This window comes from Erpetoichthys calabaricus, chromosome 14 (genome assembly GCF_900747795.2).
Source record: "Erpetoichthys calabaricus chromosome 14, fErpCal1.3, whole genome shotgun sequence".
NCBI classification, from domain to species: domain Eukaryota; kingdom Metazoa; phylum Chordata; class Cladistia; order Polypteriformes; family Polypteridae; genus Erpetoichthys; species Erpetoichthys calabaricus.
The window spans coordinates 27,634,232-27,651,394 of NC_041407.2; the positions used below are offsets into that span (position 1 = coordinate 27,634,232).

Genomic DNA, 17,163 nt, shown 5'->3' on the forward strand with positions numbered 1-17,163 from the left:
CAGAGTTGCCAAGTGTAAGGGCTGCCGGGGACAATGGCACCATTATGTTGCAATAAGGATGTGCCGCAGAACATTGCTAGGAAAGAGGCAGTGTACACTGACTGCAAGAATGTTGCCTATATGTGAATACATGGATTTCTACATGGTGATTAATACTGTATGAATGCTGTGTACCGTGGAAGACATTAGGAAGTTGTAATATCATTGTGAGAGAAAAACAAAGTGGCTGGAAGCTTGCAATGCTATTCCAGGATACTAGATTTTAGATAATCCAGAAATTTAGGAGGGATGCTTGGACCTCTTTTGAAAGAGAGTGTGAAACCAGGGAAAGAATTCTACAGGTGACCTCCAGTACAGTAGAAGTCAATTGATCCCAAAATTATCCCTTCCCTCTATCATAGTAGGCAGCCACATGAAAATCCAGCTCTTTAATGGCAACTAAAGGCAAGAAGCACAGGAACACTAAGGGCAACATGAGACATTTCTTTCTTGGTTGGTTTGGTGTAAATATATCCTTAACCTTTGAGTCATTCTGAGACTTTAAAGCCATCTCATATCCAAATGTCAACTGAGTTTGGAATTGGGAGGATAGTTGATAGGGAAGGCTCATCTATCGAGAGGAAAAGAGGCTAGGGTCAAAAGAGCAAGACAAAGATGGGGAGAGGTGGGAAGAAAGACAAGTGACATTTATTTAAAGCTTATTCCTACCTACTTACCAGTGCTTGAAAAACCATCAGATTTGCCAGTTCATTTACACGCCCATTTACAGCTTTACTGGACATTATGGTATAACAAATATTATTCCCACAAAGAAGAAGCAAGCGAGCCTGATTCTCCAACAGCCACTCATTTGGAACATCTGTAAAAAAGAAATGACAATTGCCATGAACAAAAAACTTAGTGTATGGTCATATACAACCTGTTATGTGTAAACACTAATAATTTTGAATTTTATAAAGTGGAATTAATAAATGACTTCTGTATGTTGTTTTGATGTTTTGAGTTGTGTTGATGTGAATTGAACAAAATGTGCTACATATGATAAAATACCTACTGATACCCAAATGTAGTACACTATCTGTCAAAATTGTAGAGATTACTTTATAACTAATGTGACTTTCAATACCTTTGACCAGATATCATTCTAAAAAATCCATCCTGTCTTGAGCATGCCCTTCATGATGTTTTCCAAAGCCTGTCTCTTCGTGTTCACTCATGTAGTGCTCTAAAACATTTAAAACTACAGGCTATCTAGATCATCCAACTTCCTTCCTTCCTTAACCTTTTATACCTTAGACATATACAAGCTTGCTGTTTGTCTGTTCATGTCACACATTCTTATTGATTACTTCTATTTTTTCCAATCAGGACTGTACATTTGATACACTAGTACTTTTTATGTAATTTCAGAAGGCATACATAAAGTATACTTTTGGCTAGAGCTTCTCTGGACTTAGACAGCTTTGTTTAAGTGATGAGTGTTTAGAAGAAAAAAGGCAACACAAGATTTGCCTATACTAAAAAATAAAAAAAATAATTTTAAAATTAAAATTGTGCAAAGAGGCACACATAAAAATTTAAAGACATTTAATGTCATCATCTAAAACAGTATACTATTTCCCTATTCTAATAAGTTATTCATAATAGACGCAAATTCCAGAATTTAATTTTGTAAACAATGAAACATTTAGTTGTTTTAATATCCAGGACACATACAATCAACCCCTTTAAAAAATGCTAAACAGAAAAGCAATTTCACACTCTGATATTTGTTTGGCTCTCAAAAAAACACAGATAATAACAGCACATAAAAATCTACATTGAACAAAAATTGTGCATGTACTGAAAGCAATATAAGAACTGAAATTTATCACAAGGAGCTCTAAATGTTCAAAATTATTTTGTGAAGCCAATTTTGGCTGCCTGGATTATATTGCTAACATGTTTAAGCTGTATACAGGTCATGACACAGGCGGTCAAAAAAGCAAAGGTAAGTTTCACTTCTACAGTAGGAGGTGCAAAAATTATATTTGCTGTTGACTGAAACGAGGAAAGGAAAATACTCTATCTATCTATCTATCTATCTATCTATCTATCTATCTATCTATCTATCTATCTATCTATCTATCTATCTATCTATCTATCTATCTATCTATCTATCTATCTATCTATCTATCTATACAGGTTATGTAGGAGGCCTATAAGACACCTATGTTCTGAAAATCCAATCCAGTCTATCTAAAGTATAAAGTAAGCAAACACATGATTATTGTTAGTTAGGGAACTTGTGAAGAATTCAAACCAGACCCTACATAAAAAGTAAAAATAAAATCTTGCATTATGCTTTAGGATTTAAGGGCTTTATTAACTTTTCTTAAATAGACATCGATATACAAACCAAATAATTAATACAATTATAAATGTGGAAACGAAAAATATTCTGTATTTTTAGTTTGAATCTAGCTGCACATGTACGAAGCATAGATGAGAGTCAAAGCAAGCAAATTTAAAAATACCTGTACACAGAACATACCTTTACCATTCTATTTCTATTTTGAAATTTCTGCAGTTGAAGTTTTGTTGCATCATAGCATACTCAGAAAACAAACAAAAACTTAGCCACTGATGATAATGCACATACAGTGCAATATGTTATACTATAAACTGAAAGACTTTAATGTACACCTACCTTTAATTTAACCAACCTTGTTTTGTGTTTTACTTTCTCCATCAATGATCTTCACATACCTAACAATTTTTAATAACAGAATTTCTAAATAGGTAACTGTTAATACAACCTGTCAACTCTTCAAGAAGTCCTATAACACTGTCTGCCGTCCATTCAGTTGGCTTTCCATCATGATGTATTAATTTAATGGCATTAGCAAACTGCACCACTGAACATTCTTCAGCCAAACTTTGTGTCATTTTCTGCCAATCAATATTACCTAAAAAAAGTATTCCCAAAAAGGAAAAAACAAAACGCTACTAAAGTCACAATACTATATGTGAGCCAAACAACATTATATAAAGCTAACAAGATTAATTAAAGAAATCATATACTAAAACATTTTGCAGACCAATTGGTTCTCTTTTGGGAGGTCCAGTGGGCATTCTAAATCAGGCTAATTAGCTAGAAGACAACCAGAAACTTATAAACACACTAGCTATTTACTGATACATCTAAAAAAGCCTTTTCACCTTCTTTTACAGGCAAATGTCAGATATGTACCTCATTATATATAAGAAAATTGTTTTTTAGAACCTGTATTTCAGTTTCTGTTGTCCTAAAGATAGGACAAGACACTTCATCTGATCAAATAAATTGTAGAATAGTTAATAAGCTAGTTTCCATTAGAATTAGGATCACTGTATAAGATATATACACTACCTTCTGATGTCACTGGCCCATACAGGATGTAGAGCAGCCGAGCTTGGTTAACCATTGGCCATGGCTTTAATATTCTGGTCAGCCAGAACAAACTATCATTTTGATTGTTCCAGGGGTCGATCAGTACACTTCTGCAGAACAGACGAATGTGTATTTCCAACTCCCGTGCTGCTCCTGGGGGAACAACCATTACAGTTATACAATCACCATATTAATTTGCCATATTTCAGTACAATTCCAGTGTTTCTCCTTGGGGAACAACTATTGTAGTTACACAATCACTATATTAATTTGCCATATTTCAGAACAATTCACTTAAATCATTTTAAGCACTAAAATAATAGTATGGGTTAGAAATGCTATGGACTACAAAGAAAGAGTGATCAAACATGATATGCCTTCTGAAAATCTGTTTGTCTTAATGTTCTAATAGCATCTAATGCAAGCAATGATAAAAATGCTACGCTGGATTTAGTGATCTCATAAGGGTTAGACGTTAACGTGAGGCAGGTTATAGACATTGGTATATCTGACCATTTCTGGATTTTATTTGATGCAGAAATACTGGTGATTGGAACTAAAAAGCAGCCTATAGTTAGAAAATTTTATTTTGATGCTAAAGCAGCCTTTAGGTTTGCTAATATTATGCATGACCAGTCTGAGAGTATTGCTTGTCCTAATGCAGCCTGCAGTGTAACCAGTAAGATGGACAATTTTAATGCTATGGTGAGAGCTGTAATTGACATTGTAGCCCCAGAAAAAAATTGTTAAGAAATCCACCAGCACCAGAATACCTTGGAAGACTCATGCCCTGTCTGCACTTAAAATGACATGCCGCAAGGCTGAGCGTAAACGGAGGAAACTAAATTAACAGTTCACTATGAAATATTGAAGGCACATATTACTGAATACAAAAAAGCAGTCAGACTAGAAAGGCAGTCCTATTTTTCTACTGTATAAATAAAAATGCAGGAAATCCAAGAGTTTTATTTTCTACTATCGATCATCTTCTAAACCCAGCTCAATCAGCGGATTGACTCCTGAATACCTCAAGTGAAACATGCAAAGCTCTGGCAGCATTTTTTAATCACAAAATAAATATTAGATGTAACATAATACATCCCTCAAAGGCCTACACTGTTGAACCTTATCGAGCTAACTATAGTGAACTTAATTCCTTCACTAAAATATGTTTATCTGAAATTCATAGAATAATGACTCAATTAAAACCTTCCACTTGTAGTCCCAACACACTTTTTTAAAGAAGTTTCTGATGTGCTCATTAATTCTGTACTTAATGTAGTTAACTCCTCATTAGATACTGGGGTCTTCCCACATTCTCTAAAGACACCAGTAGTTAAACTCATACTCAAGAAAAATAATATTGATGCATTTCTCTTCAACAATTTCATACCTATTTCTAACCTACCTTTTTTAAGTAAAATTTTGGATAAAAGCAATTTTAACCACTGAAATAATCATTTGAATAAACATGTCATTCTTAAATAGTTTCTGTCAGGTTTTAGACCAAGTCACAGCACAGAAACTACACTGGTTAAATTAGTTAATGTCCTGCTGGTTAAAGCTGATGCAGGCAATATATCTGCTCTCATTCTATCAGACTTGAGTGCAGTATTTTATACCATAGACAGGATTCTTATGAATCATCTTAGGAAATAGTTGGGCCTCTACAGTAATGTCCTAAATTGTTTTCAGTCTTATTTAACACATAGGAAATTTTTTGTTAGTTATGGTGATAACAAATATCAAGGATCCATGATATTTTATATTGGGTAGCACACGGATCTATTCTGAACTCACTATGATTTTCAAATTACATGCTCCCGTTAGGCCAGATTATCTCAAAACACAACGTGAGCACAGTTATGCAGACAACAAACAGATTTACTTATCTATAGCACCCGTTGTCTGTCTTGTATTTCTGAATGGATGAAATGTAATTTTCTCAAGCTCAAGGAAAAAAACATACACTTTAGTTGTTGGGAATAATGGAAATAGTGAAGATCTTAGAAATAAACTTGACCTCTTGGCGCTCAAAGTCATGGCGGAAGTTAAGAACCTAGGTGTGTCATGGACTCTGATCTAAACTTTAAATCACATATTAACTATATTATTGAACTTCATTTTTTCACTTAAGAAATATTGCAAAAAATTAGACCTCTTATAACACTGCAAGACACTGAAAAATTAATTCACATTTTTTATTTTAAGCTGAATAGATTACTGTAATGCTCTCCTATCAGGACTACCTAAGAAAGACATCAACCAGTTGAAGACAGTTCAAAATGCAGCAGCTAGAATATTAACCAGCAAAAGAAAATATGAGCACATCTCACTGTTTTAAGGATCATTACACTGGTTACCTTTGTCCTTTAGAATAGATTTTAAAATAATGCTGATGGTATATAAAGTTCTGAATAATCTTGCTCAACTGTATATTTTGGAGTGCCTGTCCCCTTACATTCAAAGTCGTAACCTCAGGTCGCCTAACACGGTTTACTTATTATATCCAGAGCTAAGCATAAAAGAAGTGGAGAGGCAGTTTTTTGCTGTTATGCTCCAAAAATTTGGAATTCTTTACCAATAGAAATACGCCAGGCTAATACCATTGACCAATTTAAAAAACTATTAAAAACCCACTTTTTCAATTTGGCCTTTTCTAAATTCATTTCTGTTCTACTTCTAATAGATAATATGACATTTTATGCCACCACCACCTGAAGTAGATTGTCTAATTGTCTATGAGACCAAGTGCATCAAATTGACTAAAATGAAGACTGAAAAATAATAAGACTGACTTTAGCACCTTTATGTTAGGTAGAATGCCCAGTGGGGGCAGCACGGCCTTTGGGCCAGGAACCCCTGCAGATATTGCCCCCCCCCCCCCCCCAGTGTCTCACCCCTGGAGTTTTTTTTTGTTTGTTTTTTCTGTCCTCCCTGGCCAACTGACCATGGGATTGGATGTATATTAATGGACTTAAAAAACAGATTAAGATTCTACTACTTGTATGGTATATTTGTGTTATGTAAGCATATATTGATTCTTTATAAATTATTTTTTATATATTATTTATTTAGTTATACATAACTATTTCTAATGTGCTGCTTTTTCTGTAACATTTCTTTTATATTGTGTAAATAACTTTGAGCTACGTTCCTTAAAAGAAAATGTGCTATAGAAATAACAATGTTGTTGTTATTAAGCACTTAAGCTTCAGTCCAGTTTTTGTTCAGAATTGTTTAAAACTGGCCTAAAAATAGAGTTGGGTCATCTAAGATGGTGCCTAAATTCATACTTATTAAATAATTTCCATATGTACAGAAGTCTAATGGCAGTCACTGCTGTCTACAATTTGACATGTTATCCTGGAGGGTTTTGCTCTGTGATCAATTCCGTTTTTACTTCCATATTTTTATTTGCATGCTAAAGATACCACTCAGCTGCATTTATCAATAAAAACTGCTTGATACTCCTTCTGTTGTGTCGTTAGGTAACTGCTTTAGCGAAGGTAAACACAAAATAAGTGAACTTTACTTGTCTCTAAATTCAGAAAATAACACAAGTTAATTTTAGTGGTTGGAAATTCTACATATATGAAAAACAATACTGTGAAATTTTAATTTGAATAGAATGAACTTTAGGTCTGCTTAATCCTCAAAAAAGATATATTTTCTTTGACACTGTTGACATATTTCACCAATATCAAAGTTCCACTTTCTCCAGTTCAGACATATAATAAAATTAAGGTAATTTCTTGATATGCAGGATACGGAATTGATTCATTTGTATCAAAGAGAACTGTAATACTTTAATATCAGATAGTTCAAACTGTTTTACTACTACCCTCCAGTGACAGTAGCACAAAAGATTGCAGTGGAGACCTTAAGTAGAACTAGTTTGTATGACTGCAGAACCACCACTTTTATATGTTTACATTATCTTCCACTAAAGTTTAAAGTCAATTTTAAAATTCTTAATTGCAAATATAAAGTTATGAATGTCTTTGCTCTCATTCGTCCTGCAGAATATAGAACATCCATATTCAAACTATAATATCCAAAATGTAGCATTTATTGTTGTTTGAAGGAAACATAAAACCATTGTAGAAAAAACAGCCTTTACTTATAGAGCACTAAACTCTGATTTTTCAAATTGCCAGTATTAGCAATGCCTTTCAGTCTTAGCATTTAAATTCAGACATTCATTATTAGAGTTTAGTATACTCCAATTAGAGCTTTTAGGTGCACTGCTAATAGTGTGGTGTGTTTATTTTTTTAAAATAATTCAGTCTACAATTGCAATTGACTACTAAATACTGTCAACATTTGTTCTGTGGATTAGGAGGAAGAATATTATTAATAGTGTCTTGTAGGACATGCTGACAGTGTATGATACTATTGCGGTGTGCCTTTCTTAAAATTAGGTTGTCTATATAGGGTGGGCTTCAACCTCTTCCTAGAATGCATTTTCTCTCCTCTCTTGATTTTGATTTTAATTAACAGTTAGATGCAGCCAAGGCTAGAAAAGTGTCCCGTTTGAGGGCCTGAAGCTACAATGCAAAGAGATGACACCTAACTGGTTCAAGTTTACATACCAGTGAGTTCCACAAAAGCTGACTGCTATATGGGGATAAAGGTACACAGCTCAATATAACAAAGTGTTAATGTATCCAATCCACTTGGTCACAAATTTTTCATCTAGCCCTCTTCAAAATTCAGCCTGCTCAGTGGAGTGATTTCCAGAACCTGAAGTGAACTTCCTGCACTTGGTTTTTGGAGGTAAGTTTAATTAAACTTTTGAATTTATTCCGAAAATATGTCCATGTTCTTTTGACAGTTAGTCCAAAATCTAATAGTGCATAAAAACGACTAATAGGCCAGGGCTTCAATTTCATTGCACGGGATTGAAGGAACTACTCCAATTATGTAAAAATCCAGCAAGACTTATCTTAATAAAGCTAGAAAATCCTGCTTCTCCTTCAAGTCAAAAAAGGGTCTTTGTTATTGCCATTTTTATCCAAGTATAGAGTTAGTTCAGAAATAAAAATGCACAATTCGTGAGAATGTGACGATATGATCAGTCAGGGTCAAGTTTATTGTAATGTGTACGTAGTACAAAGAGTATATACAGAAGTACAATGAAATTCTGACTAGCATGATTCCTTGTTTGTACAGGGGAAGACCACACACTATGTTTAGTTCAGAAAGTTTTCTCCCTAGGGAGTCTTATTTAGTGATCACACCTATGCTTTATTAGGAAGTGCCCCATGAGGCATTTCTGGGACTTGGCTTAGATATGAATATTTGCTACCCAAGATGGGTCAGTTTTGGGTTAACCAAGTTGTTCCCCCATGGTGCAAATGAAATTTCAGCATTGTAGGAACTAATTAGCCTACCACATACCTTTCAGTGCTTCAGATTTAGTTGACTATCATATCAGTGTTGCTGCTTAAGTACAGAAAGCTATACTTAAAAGGCTTTCAATAATCAAAAGTGAGCTTTCTCATTTTTTCAGGTATATCATGCATCTTAAAAAGAAAACACAGCCAAGACAATAATTTTCTCTGTTACAAAATGTGCAACTGATCCATTTAGTGTTCAAATTTATGTAGCTCACATTCTCATTCTTTTTACTTATATAGCCTGTGAAATATTAGGCTATGTACAGTAGCTACATACAGAAGCTTATATACAACCTCTCCTCAGTTTAGTTTATTTATGTAATGGCAAACTATTCATTTTACATATGAATATTTTTATTTTTATTGGAAGTTTGGAACAAAAATATTTAAAATGATTGTTACACCTTACTAACAGTTATTTTGAGAATAAACAGTGAACTTCACAATTGTCACTTCCATAGCAAATGAAATACAATGGTGCTGCCAGTATTGACTATGTGTAATTAAACAAGTAGAAGGACAAAACATATCTTAATAGCAATGTCTTAATGTGTCAAAAATGCAAAGGGTTTTGATATGTGCGATGTATAGGGAAGCTACTGCACCAAGTCCTTCAAACTCCAACTTTTGGTTCACTACTTTTCTGATGCAGTTGAGTACTTCAGAATTTAAGAAACTCTGTGAAATGCAAATATGTTCAAGAGTGTTCACTAGCCACTTGTGAAAAACTCAGTACCTGGTTTACTGGAGACAACAGTCTGGATTCTACGGTGCAGATTTGTGAAATCACAATGGAAGCTGAACACGCGGTGACACTCAAGTTCATCCCAGCCAGCTATCAAAACCTTAAAATTATTAAAATCATAAACAATATATGTTAATTTGGAGATTTTTTTAATGTGTTTACTAATCATGTATATTATTATACTATCCTATTACAATGGATTGAGCCTTTTTATTAATAGTCTATATGACTGAGGTTTAGGTTACTAAAGTAAAAAACTATGTGATAAATTATCAACTCAAATGGATATACAAATCATTTCTGCAATTCTCCTACTGCATAGAGAAAAAAATGCTTAAGTTTTATGAAAAAAAAAAAGAAATTTGTGCAAACACGATTTTACCTTCAAAAATGCTCCATAACTTGCAAATCCTAGACATTCTGGAACATGGGAACATTTACCAATTAGAAAACATGGAACCTAAAAGAATATAGCCAGAGTTAGGAAATGAATAAATCTAAAGTTTAACTCCATAAAGAATGTTTTACTTCACCCAACAGCCATGAATAAGTAAGCCCGAGTTTTTCATTATATCCTCATTTGGTAAAAATCTGCATATTTCTCTATCCATCTCTCTATAACCATATTCCACTTATTCATCTGGGAGTCAGACATTGCTGTGATATTGTTTGGAACAAGTCAAGAATGACCACTATGATGCCATTCTATAGCTTTGCATATTCATGCAAAAGCTAATACTCACTGACAGGCCAATTTAGAGATACCATTTTCTTTACCATATCTTTTAGACTTTTGAAGGAAAAAAAAAACACACACACAGATAGTCATATCCTATGTGTAGCTCCCGAGTTCAATGTGTAAAGCACAGCTACTTGTATTTAAAGTTGTGAGGCAGCAGTGCTAGCTAATGTGTCATAATGCAGTCTAGTAGATTCCAACAACAGTGAATAATTAAAGAAAGAAAAGGGAATATGCTTAAGATCTACCGGTATGTGTATTTACAATTAGCTTAAAACTGGAAAATTAATGTAAATATAGTAAATATATTTAGAGCTTTAGAATCCAGGAGGAGAAATTGTATCTAGTAATTTTCAACCTGTTTTGCCAAATATGAGGCAGTCAGTGTTGTGTTATGGACAAGCACAAATAAACATAAAACAACCACAGGCAATTCGAGACACTAACAAATCTAACTGCTTGTAATAACTTTGAGAGTAGATATGGAAAACAGAAAAATTGCTAGAAAAAATGCTAGCCAAGTGCAAACATACATTTTAATGGGTTACTACAATGCAGTAAATGATAAGACTGTACCTTAAACAGCTGACTACTAATAAATTTCAGCCTTTCCTTTGTAGGAAGTAAAAGAGTACATCTCTTAAACAACAACCCTAGGGAAAAACAAATAAATTATTTAAACATAGGCAGTTTGTTTTACATAGTGTAATGTACAAAAAACAGCTGAAGAGTACAGTCTACCAGGTTATCAGAGTTAATACTAGAGGTTACAGATCTTTCAAAAAAAGTGTAAATATACTGCATATTTGGGATAATCAATATCTTTTTTCTTTAAATATTGTATCATAGTAAATATTATTTGAAATGAGAGGAAGAAAATTAATTAGAATGTTCATAATATTAGAAAATACTACAAGTTAAGATAAACACATGGCATGGAAAAATAAAGCAAGTTCAATCATACCAACTGATCTGTAGTACTCAAGGTGCTCTTCCAGATCGGATGTATTGTATTGGTGAAGACTGCCGAGTGCCATTCTATTTCTCTTAACCAGCTTGGAAATATTCTGCACAATGTAGCTGTTTATCACCTTAGAGACCATGCTCAAAATGCTGATTTCTTTTACTGAACCAATATTGATTAAAAAATGCAAAAGAAAAAATAAAAATGGGCGTTAGCATGCAACACATATTTACTCAAACAAAAAAAAACAAACAAATATTCAGTTATTAATATCACAGAGTTGTTTATTCAGGAGAAGATAGTTCTACTTGATATGCCCGAGTTTAAGCCAGTTCATGTTGAGAAGTCCAAAATATAGATTTCACTTGATAATTTTGATATATATTCACAGCAATTTGATACTCACTTGTACACATGCATTTGAATGTGCAATTACCACAATGCTTTTTCTAGATCTTTCTTTTTAAATCCTTCTAATTTCAATCACAATATATAATAGTTATCAGCAAAAGGAATATAATCAGTTCAGCCATAAGAGTACTTACATGACAAGTACTGCAAAATGCTGTAGAAGACATCAAAGGGTAGGTTGCTAAAATCATGCTGAAAAAAAGTTATACCACTGGGGAGTGCATAATTTTGAGGTCTCCTTCTGCGGAGGTGTTTATTAGTGGATAACACTGGGGATAAATCCAAATCTTTCACAGTGGGCTTACTTGAGTTTCTGTGTACCACTATGGTGTTTATTGATTGTGGCATCAACACAGCACATTTTATTGGTTCTGTGTCAGCTGTGATGCTAGGCTGCATGTCCATTAATGTGGAAACGCTTAAGTCAGTCTCTCTAAACATAGTCTGAACTTTGCCTTTCTTCATCTCCATAGAGTTTTTTGGGCCTGTGTCCTTCTTGGAAGAGTTGCTCGAGTCTGAATCCATCTTGTATTTCATCCAGAGACGAAAAACAAATTAATATTTTTCATGTTCTATGATGAATTAGAATTTACTCAGGGTAAAAAAAAAGCAAAAGCAAATTAAACATGGTAAATTTATCAAATATAAATGAGAAAATTAAAAAAAAATGAATATATGTAAATATCTAAAATGACCTTTACAAACATCACGTTATACTCTACCACACTGTATCATTCTATATATATATACATATATTATATGGGTGTTATGATTTATTTAACATTGTGCCACTCTGATTGACTGATAACTACAAATCAAAGCCAGATCCAGTAAATTTCAAACATCCTGGGCTCAAATCTGGTGGCTTGTAATTTACCATATGGATTTTGCAGTTCTCCCTGTGTATACGAGGATTCTCCTCCCACACCCCCAAAGTTGTACTAGTTAAGCTGGCTGGCAAACTGGTCCAGTAATAGATGCCCAGTGCTAAGCTACAACACAGGAACGGCATAAGCAGGTTTGAGATCATGTATTATTGTATTTTTAAACAATTTTAATTAATGCAGTTTTTCTTTGCCCTATTGTGTGGTTAATTGCATGACTGCAAAATCTTACTGCATTTACATAACATAACATTTTCAAATTTGCCTAATCAAATTTAGGTTTATTGCCAGAGGCATATTAAGATTCAATGATGCCCCTAGGCAAAAGAACCTCTGCTGACCCCATTAACACACACAAAAGCACTCACAGACAGAAACAAATCATATGCAATATACTATACATCAAAAAATGTAACAAGGGAAACAAACTTCCAAAAGACAGACACACGTGACCTATATCCATTTTCTGAAATTCCAAGTGGGACTCAAGGAGTGAGTTGTTATTAGAATCTGTGCCATCAATCGCAATCGTTAATGATTTGTGAATCAATATTTTGATGTTTTTTCCAACATACACACATTTTAGAAAATAGCCAAACCATAGCATAAGTTTAATTCTTTTAAACTATCTCATTTGGCTTCCTGCCTTACGCCCTATGGTTGATGGGGGTAGGCTCCAGTTTCCCCACCATCCTGTTCAATATAATGTGGGTTTAAAAGATGGATGGATGGATGTCTTTTTAACAATTTTGCTGCTACCCCAAAAAATACAATTTTAATTAAAATGGCAAATGCAGAAGTGCAGATGCTGCCACCAAAATGCTTGTGGAGCTTGAATCTGGTATTTTGTGTTTAGATTTTTTTGGTGAGTGTGAACCCCAGATTCTAGTGTCCCTTGGCATTCACCCGATTGTCCATGTGAATAACCCAGCTGTGCATGGAGCCTATCCTGACATCAGTGTGTGCAAAGTAGGACCTAACCATGGATAGGATTCCAGTCCATTGCAGGGCCAATTACATACGGTACATACAAACACACACACTGTACACACACACATACAAATATATACTTATGTACTGTATATGCATACACACACACACACACACACACACACATCTTATATATAAACGTCTACGCGTGGATGTGTGTGTGTCTGTCCAGCTCGGAAGTGAGACATGGAGTCAAGGTAAGGGCTCCACCTCTGAGGAAACAGAAAACATGCTTAGCTGCTAATAACACAAGCGATGTGAGCACATCAGCAAAATGAAACCTCCGAAGAAAGACAAAGTTGCTTAGCCACTAACATCGGCAAAACAGTATCCCTTTTACTTTTCCTCCAGCTGCTAATGCACAAACGATGTGAGCACGTCAGCAAAATGAATCCTCCTAGGAGGGAGTTGCCCTGAGTAGTTCCTTTCGATTACCTGACATCTCTACATTTCAATTTTTTTTCTGACAATTTCAATAGTTTATAGGACCCCTGGGCTTTTTGCATTATGGGCTTACAGAGCTAGTGTATGTATATTATATATACAGTGTATATATATATATATATATATATATATATATATATATATATATATATATATATATATATATATATATATATATATATATGGAAGAGAAGGTCTGTGATACGGTTTGCATATTTGCAGTTGGAGATCCATGAAGGGAGAAAAAACGAATCACGTATCATAAAATAGTTTTATTCCTGAGCTTTCAACCCCTGTCAGGGGTCTTCTTCAGAGGATAATGCTTAGACTTACAAGAATCAAAGGCAATATATAGCAACACATTCAGTGGGGGGTGGGGGGGTGGAGGTGACTAAGTCAGTATGATCAAGGGGGGGGGGGGGGTGTTGTATAGTTTAATTATTGTGTACATGTCCTTCTTAAGTTGGCATATGCTGGATTTATGTCCAAGTGTCTGTTGATGGCGTTTTCATCTGATAGCCAAGACTCGGCCAACTCTCTGGCACTTTTAGTACTGGCCTTAAATTTTACTTCTACATTGTCCCAGTTGAATGTGTGTCCTGTCGATTTAGTATGTGCATATATCAAAGATAGTGCGTCCTTTCTTCTGACGGCGTTGCGATGTTCCTGTACACGTGTTGAAATTCTTTTTGACGTTTGTCCTATGTATACTGCTGAGCAAGAATTGCATAGAATACTATAAACTGCGTTTCGTGTTTCGGCTGTCGATTTCTTGTTTTTAGCATTAAACAGGACCATGCGCAGATTGTTCGTGGGTTTATGTGCTATTCTGATGCCCCACTTGGTCAGGGTGCGTGCCGTGCCTTCTGACACATTATGGTGATACGGGAATGAATGCCAGGTGGGGTGGGGGTTCTGATTTAAGTCGATTGTATGCTGATTCCTTTGGCGTCTGCTGTGTAGACTCCGATTAATGAATGTTTTTGAGTATCCGTTCGAGGTGAAAAGTTGGAAGAGATAGCGTCTCTCATTAATTTTTGTTTCCTTGGTATTACAATGCGTGTGGACTTGTTTAAATAGGGTTTTCACGCAGCTCCGTTTATGAGATACCGGGTGGTTGCTGGCGAAGTGTAGAATCTTGTCTGCGTAGCATTGTTTGCGGTAAACACTTGTGGTCAGGGTGGCGTCACTATTTCTTTTGATGTAAATGTCCAGGAAGTTATCTGGACTCCTAGCTGAATTGGTAACGCAACGATTTGAAAACATAGCTTTATCCCAGATTACACCCAAAATTTGGATACGCTATGTAGACGACACATTCGTCATATTAAGAAAGAACCAGCTGAATGAGTTCTACAATCATATTAACACAATATTCCCTGCAATCCAGTTCACAATGGAAAAAGAAAACAATCGACACATCAACTTCCTGGACATTTACATCAAAAGAAATAGTGACGCCACCCTGACCACAAGTCTTTACCACTAACAATGCTACGCAGACAAAATTCTACACTTCGCCAGCAACCACCCGGTATCTCATAAACGGAGCTGCGTGAAAACCCTATTTAAACGAGTCCACACGCATTGTAATACCAAGGAAACAAAAATTAATGAGAGACGCTATCTCTTCCAACTTTTCACCTCGAACGGATACTCAAAAACATTCATTAATCGGAGTCTACACAGCAGACGCCAAAGGAATCAGCATACAATCGACTTAAATCAGAACCCCCACCCCACCTGGCATTCACTCCCGTATCACCATAATGTGTCAGAAGGCACGGCACGCACCCTGACCAAGTGGGGCATCAGAATAGCACATAAACCCACAAACAATCTGCGCATGGTCCTGTTTAATGCTAAAAACAAGAAATCGACAGCCGAAACACGAAACGCAGTTTATAGTATTCCATGCAATTCTTGCTCAGCGGTATACATAGGACAAACGTCAAAAAGAATTTCAACACGTGTACAGGAACATCGCAACGCCGTCAGAAGAAAGGACGCACTATCTTTGATATATGCACATACTAAATCGACAGGACACACATTCAACTGGGACAACGTAAAAGTAAAATTTAAGGCCAGTACTAAAAGTGCCAGAGAGTTGGCCGAGTCTTGGCTATCAGATGAAAACGCCATCAACAGACACTTGGACATAAATCCAGCATATGCCAACTTAAGAAGGACATGTACACAATAATTAAACTATACAACACCCCCCCCCCCCCACCTTGATCATACTGACTTAGTATACACTGTATATATATATATACAGTGCATCCGGAAAGTATTCACAGCGCATCACTTTTTCCACATTTTGTTATGTTACAGCCTTATTCCAAACTGGATTAAATTCATTTTTTTCCTCAGAATTCTACACACAACACCCCCTAATGACGTCGTGAAAAAAGTTTACTTGAGGTTTTTGCAAATTTATTAAATATAAAAAAACTGAGAAATCACATGTACATAAGTATTCACAGCCTTTGCTCAATACTTTGTCAATGCACCTTTGGCAGCAATTACAGCCTCAAGTCTTTTTGAATATGATGCCACAAGCTTGGCACATCTATCCTTGGCCAGTTTAGCCCATTCCTCTTTGCAGCACCTCTCAAGCTCCATCAGGTTGGAAGGGAAGCGTCGGTGCACAGCCATTTTAAGATCTCTCCAGAGATGTTCAATCGGATTCAAGTCTGGGCTCTGGCTGGGCCACTCAAGGACATTCACAAAGTTGTCCTGAAGCCACTCCTTTGATATCTTGGCTGTGTGCTTAGGGTCGTTGTCCTGCTGAAAGATGAACCGTCACCCCAGTCTGAGGTCAAGAGCGCTCTGGAGCAGGTTTTCATCCAGGATGTCTCTGTACATTGCTGCAGTCATCTTTCCCTTTATCCTGACTAGTCTCCCAGTCCCTGCCGCTGAAAAACATCCCCACAGCATGATGCTGCCACCACCATGCTTCACTGCAGGGATGGTATTGGCCTCGTGATGAGCGGTGCCTGGCTTCCTCCAAACGTGACACCTGGCATTCACACCAAAGAGTTCAATCTTTGTCTCATCAGACCAGAGAATTTTCTTTCTCATGGTCTGAGAGTCCTTCAGGTGCCTTTTGGCAAACTCCAGGCGGGCTGCCATGTGCCTTTTACTAAGGAGTGGCTTCCGTCTGGCC

The 17,163-nt window shown here is 35.7% G+C and overlaps 1 protein-coding gene across 3 annotated transcripts in view; it reads right to left on the reverse strand.

Annotated features, from left to right (window-relative positions):
• LOC114664439 (F-box only protein 47-like) overlaps positions 1-17,163 on the reverse strand; it is a 29,699-nt gene that overhangs the window by 5,775 nt on the left and 6,761 nt on the right. Inside the window, exons 2-9 of one of the 3 annotated variants that reach the window (XM_028818521.2) lie at positions 11,808-12,198; positions 11,263-11,424; positions 10,875-10,951; positions 9,942-10,019; positions 9,551-9,659; positions 3,392-3,565; positions 2,799-2,948; positions 717-859 (exon numbers count right to left, since the gene is read on the reverse strand). In XM_028818521.2, coding sequence (XP_028674354.1) covers positions 717-859; positions 2,799-2,948; positions 3,392-3,565; positions 9,551-9,659; positions 9,942-10,019; positions 10,875-10,951; positions 11,263-11,424; positions 11,808-12,198 — 1,284 coding nt within the window. Of the gene's footprint in view, positions 1-716; positions 860-2,798; positions 2,949-3,391; positions 3,566-9,550; positions 9,660-9,941; positions 10,020-10,874; positions 10,952-11,262; positions 11,425-11,807; positions 12,266-17,163 lie in introns of those variants that run through there. The other 2 variants (XM_051936242.1, XM_051936243.1) reach the window with 2 other exon arrangements.